General features: G+C 43.3%; 1 protein-coding gene across 1 annotated transcript in view; it reads right to left on the reverse strand.

Annotated features, from left to right (window-relative positions):
* LOC107283077 (netrin-1) overlaps positions 1–7768 on the reverse strand; it is a 17579-nt gene extending 9811 nt beyond the window's left edge. The window contains exons 1-4 of the mRNA XM_015810927.2: positions 7750–7768; positions 5800–6702; positions 3280–3468; positions 739–888 (exon numbers count right to left, since the gene is read on the reverse strand). Of these exons, the coding sequence (XP_015666413.2) occupies positions 739–888; positions 3280–3468; positions 5800–6702; positions 7750–7768 (1261 nt within the window). The remainder of the gene's footprint in view (positions 1–738; positions 889–3279; positions 3469–5799; positions 6703–7749) is intronic.
* Between the last annotated feature and the right edge of the window lie 2619 nt (positions 7769–10387).

The following is a 10387-nucleotide window of genomic DNA, read 5'->3' on the forward strand; positions in this document are numbered from 1 at the left end:
ATGCCACAGGAACAGGAAACTTCCAGGCAAGGCTAGAGGGTATAAAAAGGCCTTCTACCCATGTGCTCACTCTCTTTTCTTCTCCTCTGCTGCCTATCTGTCTTCTGCAATAAACTGTAACCTTCTTCCCAAAGCAGTCGCCATGTTTGCTTATTTATTCCCGGCTTGGATGAACCAGGATGAAGACTTACTCCTAACACCACTTATGCATTGTCGGGTGCCGGGTGGGTGTGGCCCATTGACTGGGTGTGGCCCATTGGCTGGGCGTGGTTGCGGTAGTAACAGCAGACTGGGTGGGACTAAAAAGTTCAATCAATCAATTCCAACTTTGCAAGATCTTTTTTTTTCCTGCGAGAAGTTGAAATTGACTGATTGATTGAACCTTTTTTTTTTTTGCACACAGCAGCGGAGGCCTAAAGCGAAAAGATTTTATAAAACCTAGCTGAAGGCCTAAGACTGGGGCGACGGCGCGCGTACCCAAACAGAGGGCTTTGCGTGCCGCCTCTGGAACCCGTGCCATAGGTCCACCACCACTGCCCTATAGATGTATTGGGAGTGCTAATCCTACGCTTACCCAGGCATAGCGGTGTGTCACTTGGAAGGTGCCAGGATGGGAGAGGTTGCACTAAGGTGCTCCATTCTCAAATTGGCCCCAAGAAATGAATTGTTGTCCAGGTGTGGACTGGGCTGTCCCAAAAGGCTGACATGGAAGGAGGTTTAAGGAAGAAGAAAGCTTACGAATGCAGGGTATGTGAGCGCTGCGGCTTTGCTGGAAACCCTGGGCACATCGATTGCAGGTCAGGCCGGTGACTCCGTTCTTGCACTGGCACTGTCCAGTGGTCTGGTTGCAAATGGCCCCAGTTGCCCCAATAGGATGACACTGGCAAGCTGGAAAGAAAAAAGAGGAGAAGCTGTAGAAGGAGAATATGTACTTGGCCATCTCCACAATAATCTATCCATCCTGACTTTTTTTAGTTAAAAGGTGTGTGCCTTTTACAGGAATGCAAGCTTTCTCAATGCTGTGACTTTAAGAGAGAAAGCTCCAAAACTCCCTCTCTTGACCATAGTGTGGATTCACACATCAGAGTAAGCCATGGTTTTGCTTTTTAACCATGATTTGCTGACAAACCACAGTTGCCTAGATTCAAATGCTGCCTATATTCAAATCCATCTCCAATGGATTCCTTCATCCTGCTAGGCCGGTGATGGCGAACCTTTTAGAGACTGAGTGCCCAAACTGCAACCCAAAACCCACTTATGCATCGTCGAGTGCCGGGTGGGTGTGGCCCATTGGCTGGACGTGGCCAATTGGGTGGGTGTGGCTGCGGTGGTAACAGCAGACTGGGTGGGACTAAAAAGTTCAATCAATCAATTTCAACTTTGGAAGATCTTTTTTTTTTTCCACGAGATGTTGAAATTGACTGATTGAACCTTTTTTTTTTTTGCACACGGCGGAGGCCTAAAGCGAAAAGATTTTATAAAACCCAGCTGAAGGTGTAGGACTGGGGCAATGGCGCGCGTGCGCACAGAGAGGGCTCCAAGTGCCGCCTCTGGCACCCAAGCCATAGGTTCGCCACCACTGTGCTAGGTCATAAACAAGCATTAACAACTGAGCATACAGGATGGATAACAGCAAAATTAAAAGAAAAAGTTTCCTAAAGAACACATCCTAGATTTTTTACTCAACGGAATCCAAAAAAGAGCTACCATAACAATCCTCATCCCCTTCACCATACTACATTTCCCAGGTTTCATAGCAAAGGAAGGTCTGGTCATTATATCAACCTTGGAGACAAGTTTCAAAGCAAGGGAATAAGCTTGAAATATTTAGAAGGCAACTCAACAGGCCTTCACAGAAAATATTAATTTTGCAGAGAGCGGGTTTGTGTTTTTTTTTTGCATTGTAACCATTGCAAGCCTTATTCAGATGACTTTGATTCTCTGTATACACTCCAGGGTGAGTCCAGGGGGTTGAAAAAGTTACAATGGTGGCCATAACCATTTGATTAAAACCACACCTCATTTTAAGAGGTGTCATTACCCTATAAAAAATGGTGAGGCTTTGATTGTATGGACCCTTTTGGGACCCTCTCCTTTTTGTGAGAATTTCAGGGAGCCTTATAAACTTACTGACCCCAGACTTTTGGTTGAGTGTTCGAGTATCACAGATTTCACATCCCAGGGAGGATAAGAGGAGACTGCTAAATCAATTTTTGATTTTTTGCAATCGCGCTCCTCTCTTTTCCAGGAATATGCATTGTAACCCTTTTCCTAAGCATGGTGGAGACAAAAACTCCATCTCATGAACAATTAGAGAATCAGTTTGTTCTAGTGGTTCAGGCACCAGACTAGAAACAAGGAGACAGTGCGTTCTAGTTCCATCTTAGGCTTGACAGCCGGCTGGTTGACTTTGGGCCAATCATCAGGAGACAGTGAGTTCTAGTCCCATCTTAGGCATGAAAGGTGACTGGGTGATTTTGGGCCAGTCACTCTCTCTCTCAGTCCAACCCACCTCATAGGATTGTTTGTCTGAGGAAGATGGGTGTAGGAAATGACTAGACTGAGCCAGAGGGAGGGGTCAAATGTGTCATCTGTCTTGATTCCCTTCGTGCCCACAAGAGATCTAAGTCCAGCCCACCTTGAATTCCATTGATTTTTATCTACTGCCTATAAATAAAATAAAATAAAATAATAAAATAAAATAAAATAAAATAATAAAATAATAAAATAAAATAAAATAATAAAATAAAATAATAAAATAATAAAATAAAATAATAAAATAAATAAAATAAAATAAAATAAAATAAAATAAAATAAAATAAAATAAAATAAATAAAATAAAATAAAATAAAATAAAATAATAAAATAAAATAAAATAAAATAAATAAAATAATAAAATAAAATAAAATAAAATAAATAAAATAAAATAAAATAAAATAAAATAAAATAGGAGGAGGAAGTAATATTAAGTCTGTTTGCTGCCTTCGGCTACCTATGAAGTAATAAAGGCGGGATAAAAAAAAATCTTCCTTATTGATAAAGAACTGAAAACCCCAGAATGACAAAGTTGTATTTGCAGGATAGGATCAAAAAAGTCAAGATGACAGCCATAACTGTGTGATTGAAGCTCTGCTCTTTTTTATAAGTGACACCTATTCCTTGCACATAAAAAGGGAGCAGGCTTCGATCAGATAGGCAAGGCCGCCATCTTGACTTGTTTGAACCCCCTTCTGTGGTCCCTCCTGGCAAGGATGCTCTGGGTTTCAGGACCTGACCCACCTTTGCAGGCTCTGTGGCTGGTGATGGGGTGGCTGAGGTCACGCTTAAAGCCTGGTGAGCAATACTGACAGTGGCGCCCGGCTGTGTGGTGGCGACAGTTCAAGCAGATCCCCCCACTCTGGCGCCCTGAAAGTTCGAAAAGCTCCATGCTGAAGCGGCAGCGATGGGAATGGCGGTGGCAGTTGCAGGCTGAGAACACAGGAAGGTGGTTCATCAGTTCAGGCAGCTTTCTCCGTCCATGCCCAAAACCTCTTTCCACCCCACCTCTGGACCGCCACCAGTATGCCCAGCCCTCCAAGCCAAAGGGGGTCCAGAGGGACAGAATGGGCCAAAAAATCCAGATCCTGGTTGCCACAAGGTGATCAAACCCAGTAATTTTTTTTACATACATTGTGCAGCTACATAGGTTAAGCTCCCTCTGCCCTGACCTTTGTGACCTTTCAGAAATCCCTTGTAATGTGTTTTTTTTTTCCAACAGACCTGGGTATCCCCTGAGGAGAGAAATCACGTGTGCTTGTTGCTTCAGTGGTTGCTGATTCTAAGTTTCTCACAATCTTGTTTTTATTCATGTTTAATCAATGTAATTGTTTTAAGAGATCTGTAAAACAGGCAGTCCTCGACTTATAACCATTCAAAGTTACAACGGCATTGAAAAAAGTGACTTAGGGCAGTCCTGGCACTTGCAACTGTCACAGCACATTCCCTCAGTCATGTGGTCAAAATTCCTGCACTTGGCAACCAGCATGTATTTACTACGGTTGCAGCGTCCTGCGGTCACCCGATCATCACTACATGCGACCTTTTCAGCTGGCTACTGAGAGGCAGAGTCAATGAGGGAAGCTGAATTTGCTTAACAACCGCATGATTCAATTAATAACTACACTGATTAGCTTAATAACAGTGGCAAAAAAAGGTTGTAAAATTGAGCCTGACTCACTTAACAACTGCCATGCTTTGCAACAAAAATGCTGGTCCCAATTGTGGTTGTAGGTCGAGGACAGCTTGAATTGGCAACATGGGGAGCAATCAAACTTAATAAATACATATTTATTAAGTTTGTGTTAGAAGGGTTGCCATGTAAATTTGATAAATATCTAAATAATAAAGAAATAAATAGGGCAGAGCTTTGATCATATCACAACCATCCTCTGACCTTTTTTAAAAAACGTTTCCCCATGAACAACCCTCCAGTGTTAGGAATTTTTATCCCCACCAAAAAACAATCAAATGCTTTAAATCAGGGATCCCCAACCCTCGGTCCGTGGACCGGTACCAGGCCGTGGCATGCCAGCAACCTGTCTGCACAAATAAGCAAAGCCCCATCTGCAGGATGTAGGCAGCACACAAAACCACGTCCGACCGCGGAAAAATCTCTCTCCACGGAATCAGTCCCTAGTGGCCCAAAGGTTGGGGACCTCTGCTTTAAATGATTAGCAGTTCACTGCTCGTGGGTACCACTGATCGTGGTGTCCCTAAGTGGCATCAGGGGAATCCTCAAATAAATTGAAAAGTGGATTACGGTGTTTTTAAAAAAGGGTGTCAACGCTGCTAACATTGTATGTTCTTGCTTTGACAACATATGAAGATGCAGCCTTTTTCTTTCTTATACTTTACTCTTAGAATTAGATGATGCTGGGGAGGAGGCAGAATGTGGTGGGCGTTAGTTAGACATAACAATATTATACTAGTGTGTGAAATAAGAGATGATAAGAATTGGCTGATAGCAGAACAGGAGCCGAAAGCCTGCATTTCAAACTAATTGGACAATGTGATTTATGACTGTTAATTGGAGGAGGGAATTGTGCTTTGATACTATGTGCTCAGAGGAAGGGAATCCAGTTTTTGGCTTCAATTATGTTACTGCCGAAGCTATTCTACTCCCATAAAGATTCTTTAAGGTAAACAATGCCTCGGAAGTTCTTTGAAGAGTTTCATCTGTCGGAACCATGACAAAGGGCCATTTCACAAGATTTCAGTGTTTTCACATGAGATCTTATCTTTATCCAAATAAAGATGCTAGATTTTATGAGGTTTTGGTGAAATTGCTGATCTCATTAAATTGCTGATCTCATTTTGGACTTTTTTTTTAAAAAAGAACAAATTGGAGACAGTCCAGCAATGATCCTAAAAGATTGCTCTAAGATTTTGAGGACCAAATTGTCACACAATTTTGGTAGAACCACAACCCAATTTGGCCATTCTTCTTTTTTTGGAGAGTGGGGGGGGGGAAATCTCTTAAAATGCAGAGAATTCATGAGATGTTGGAAATTCTTTTTAAAAATTATTTCTGGGGATCTGAAAAGATGGTTGGACCCTGTCCTAAACAGACCAACAGCAGGGTGGATTTTTTTTTTCTGAAAAGCTTTGGAAAAGTGCCCATGGCAAAATCTTTCCAGCTTCAGGCTGGGAAGGACCATGTGCAAATGCGGCTTTATTACTGCAGAATTCCAAAGAGCAGATCCCAGTTCTGGACACCTAATGTTCTCAGCCATGGGTGCCCTATCTTCCTCACAGTCTCACCCACACATTCATGAGCATCTTTGGGGGTTGCCCTTAGCCAGGGCCTATCCCAGTAGAACGTTTTGCAGATGTCACATTCAGGGCCGGCTGTGTTGTGCCGACAATCACACTGAGGTACCCCTCCATCTTTCCCAGCTGTGCACCGCGAGGCATGTCCATTGCATTTACATCTGCCTCCAACCTGCAGCTCAGCTACTCCATAGGAAGCCTCTTTCCTGCGCAACCCCAGAGTCCGGGCTGAGTGCATGTGGTCAAAGGACATGCGGAGGTCAGTAGCGGTTACCCAGTCCTGGAGGACAGGACTATACTCGAACCGCTGGGATGAAGGGCGGCCTGCAAGAGGCATGAAGGCCACCAGCCCTCCGGTGAGGGGCTTGAGTGCTGTTTGAGCCTCGATACAAACTGCTTCATGCTCCATGCTTTTCACAATGGTGGTGGTTGGGGGCAGATGGTAACGCCGCCAGCAGTGGCTGGAATAGAACTGAAAAGGCATCCAACTGCGACCATAGTCCATAGACTTGTAAATGGCCAAAGATTCTGGTCGTGGGGAGCAGAACCGCAGAGCCACGTAAAGGATTTCCATTTGCCGGCCTAAAGCCAAAGTAAGCGTGGCATTGGCTATTGGCTGAGACCACCAACACGTCGTATCCCCGTCACTGTCTGTGAGCTGCTCTGACTGGTGGGTATGTTCTTGGCAACCTTGGCAGAATTTGGAGGTTGGGTTGGTTGAATCACGAAAGGTGCAGAATCGCCCAGGAGGACTGCTGCATGTACTGGAGGCTTCCACCTGACGGCCCGATGCCAGTTCGGACAGCTCAGGCAGGCAGTATTGTGGGCGCTGGTTGGCATTGTAGCAAGGGTCATGAGGGTCGGGAGTTTGGCCCAGAAGGAACGGAAGGAAAACTGCAACACCCCATGAGAAATGAAGCATCTCTGGAGAAAGGCGTCTGGATTCAACAGCTCATCACCTAGAAGATGAAAAGGTAATAGCTGACATAAAAAAAAGAGCGATGGACAAAACATTCTGTTCTTCCCTGCCCCTTCTTTCCTATTTTCTACTTATTGTTTCCAAAAACAATAGAGGGAGAGAGAGAGAGAAGCAAGCTAAGGCTCATGTGATAAAGATGTGAGACTATGAGACTATGATGCTGAAGATGTTTGATCATAGTAAAGCTCCACAAATTTGTGCTGGTTGAGGACTTCAGCTGCCATAATTCCCAGCCAACATGGCCTTCATCTCCTATCTCTGACATTTCAAGCATTCTTTGAGTGGTCAACACTAGTATGGAGATCAATGCACATGGTTTTCTCACTTCCAAAGTTGTTAAAGCACCTGCTCTGGGCTCTCTGATCATTTGTACCATACTAATTCACACACATGAATGTCTCCCACTGCCTCTGATCTCAACAACTTTCCCTAATTGAGAACATAAGCCCAAGAGCCAAGCAGATGAGGATTTAATGAGCATAAGTAAATAGCTTTCAACTCTCTTTTCACAGTTGAGGCATGGATGGGAATTGGCCCAGCGCAAGGGCCTGGGGGGTGGGTGGGGTGGAGGAGTCAGGAGAAACCACGGAAGAGGATAAACAAGGAGAATTTGCTTTTGTTCCTGCATATGTTGGAAAGGATGCTTTAACCATTCTAGGAGAAATAACAAGGTGAAGAGGAACATTGGATTAAGAAGTAACCATTTGTGGATTATGATCATTTGAAATTCTTAATTTTGTCTCCATTCCAGCATGCTGGAGGGTTGACTAAACATACCGTATTGGTTTCTCCTCTACAATTCTGGACTAAAAACATGAGAGAATGAGAGATTTAGAGGAACAGAATCTCTTATCAATTGAACATCCCCTGGGTCTCAGAGAGATACATTCATAGCAATGCCCAAGTTTGGGAAGATGTGTCCTTCAAAAAAGAAAAGTCATGGATTCTGCACATTTTCTTACCTAATAGTGCAGCTTCCATGTTCTGGCTATGTTCACATGCAACATACTTTGCTTAATTATGGTTTGTTAAATAAACCACAATTGACAGGTCAAAGCAATACCTTAAGCCAAAGTTAGAAAAGAAATTCCCAACATTATGCCTTAGTGTAGTCTATGACCCAATTTCTATAATAGATTTTTAAATAAAGCTACAGTATATTTTGATTTTGTGTAACATTGCCTCTTGTCAAGTTACCAGATGCAGATGTGTTTAGGGCTCCTGTAACAGGAAGATGTACGTCCCAAATATTTATCCTCAGTAGTTCTTAACCCCAACTATTTATCACTTGTAATAAATGGTGGAATGAAGTGGCAAGCAAGGAGAAAATCATTTAGATCTCTTTCCCCGAAAAGCTGAGGAATCCTGGCTTATCCCAGTGCTTGCAAAACTCATTAAATCTACAATTGATATGACAAGGTGCAATTCAAACAGGTGCTTTACCTACAGTAGCACATTAAAAATAGATGCAGTTTGTCTTGCTTAGATAAAAAAAATAGCTTAATTCAAGGCTTTTCAACCAGTGGTACGGGTACCACCTGTGGTACATTGGCACCTGGCAGGTGGTACGCGACCATCCTAGAAAAGTGGTGGGGGGGAGGGGAATGAGCTGAACCGGTGGCACCACTGCACAAGCCTGAGCGAGAGATGGCTGGAGCTGCAGGGCTGTCAGGGCTCAGCGGAAGCACCAGGATCAGCACCAGCCCAGAAGAAGCGCCGATCAGCTGGAATGTTGCAGCATCTCCAGGGTCTTGTGATTTACATTCAGATGCTTGGCAACTGATTCATATTTATGACGGTCACAGTGTCCCAGGGTCATGTGAAGTGACCAAAACCTGCTGAAACCACCCAGCAGACGGGGGAAATAAAAACCAAACACCCCCCCACCCCACCCCCACTGCCAATCCTCAACAGAAATGCTCACAACAATGAAAACCTCGGACAGGAGGAAGAGCACCGCTGGGAGGGCAGGCAGGTTTCTTGCTCGGCTGTGGCTTGGGGGGGCACTTTGTTCAGTGCCATTGTAACTTTGAACAGTCACTAAGCGAACTGTTGTAAGTCGAGGACTACCTGTACTTTATCACTTTTTTCCTTTTTTTTTTTTTGGTCATCAAGTTTTTGACACCTTGCTAGGCGACTGGTGGTACTCGGATGTTGCCATATCCTAAAAGTGGTACAATGGGTGAAAAGGTTGAAAAGCCCTGGCTTAATTGATGGGATTTTTTTCATACTGCCAGGCAGTCCTCAACTTATTATCACAATTGGGGTGGTTGTTAAATAAGTCACACATGATTTTATGACCTTTTTTTGCCATGGTTGTTAAAGGAATCACTGCAGTTGTTAAGTGAATAACATGGTCATTAAGGAAATGTAGTTTCCCCCTTTGACTTTGCTTTTCAGAAGCCAGCTGGGAAGGTCACAAATAGTGACCACATAACCGTTTGCTGCAACAGTCAGAAGAAACACATGCTATTTGCCAAGCACCCAAATGTTGATCTTGTGACCCTGGGACAATTGAAAGTGCCAGGACTGATTGAAAATCACTATTTTCAGTGCCATTGTAATTTTGAACAGTCACTAAATCAATAGTTATATGCCAAGGTCTACCTGTACTGCCTTTTCATGCCTTTAGACAGTTTTTTTACTTAAATACCTATCTTATGCATAACCCAGAGAGATATTCAAAGGCAATTTCAGTGTCATTTTCCAAAAATACAGTGTGAAAAGCAATGAAACAGCCATATACCCGTAAATCACATAATCTCTGTATCTGTCTTGTAAAGATAGCTCCGAATCAAGCTTGGGCTTTAGCAAAGCAGTTAATTAAGGGATGGGCTGAGGCTCCCCTGGAGGCCTAGAAAGTCTAATCTTTGGTTTCTTCCCCCTTAATAGGGGATCATCATTGCAAGAGAGGAACGTGATGTCTCCAGCGTGCCCATCGCTTCTCCCCCTCTGATTTCTAATTGTGGGATAATCCTCAGCCACCAGAGTGGGGCTTCTCTTGCAAAGGAAATGGTTTCTTCTGATTTTCATGCATGGTGCAACCCTACGTTGGCTACAGGAGACAAGCCAGAATTTCTTCCATCCTGCAATCTTTACCTCTTTTGCAAATTCCAAGTTGGGCATGTCTTCCTTGGTGGTCTGCATGTGACATATTTGAACTAGTGCTCTGTGTATATTATTCTTTCTTCCAGAACTGTCCCGTAGCTGGGAATATTATGGGGCTTAAAATGCAATCCTGCCCATGTGTGTCTAAGATCCATGCAGAAAGGCAGGAGTTCAACAAATGGAATGCGTCAGTTTTCTTAACAGCAATAAAAAAGTCATATAAACCCATTTAATTTGAGACTATTTCATTGTTTGTAGATGTTGAAGAGTGATTCTGTTGCACTTAATGGCCAGGCAATGTGTAGGATAAGAGGAATTACTTCTGACCAAACATTTTATTATTTATTTCGTTCACATCCTTCCTTTTTTCCCATGGGAATTCATGGCTATGTCTGCACATAGCAAGGCAAATCAATCTGAAAATTTTTCCTTCTCCCTAAAATAAATGTATGCACATATATTTATATCTACCAGAAGCCACATTGCTGAAAA

Source organism: Protobothrops mucrosquamatus, unplaced genomic scaffold (assembly GCF_001527695.2).
Source record: "Protobothrops mucrosquamatus isolate PMUCROS unplaced genomic scaffold, P.Mucros_1.0 scaffold25, whole genome shotgun sequence".
NCBI lineage: Eukaryota > Metazoa > Chordata > Lepidosauria > Squamata > Viperidae > Protobothrops > Protobothrops mucrosquamatus.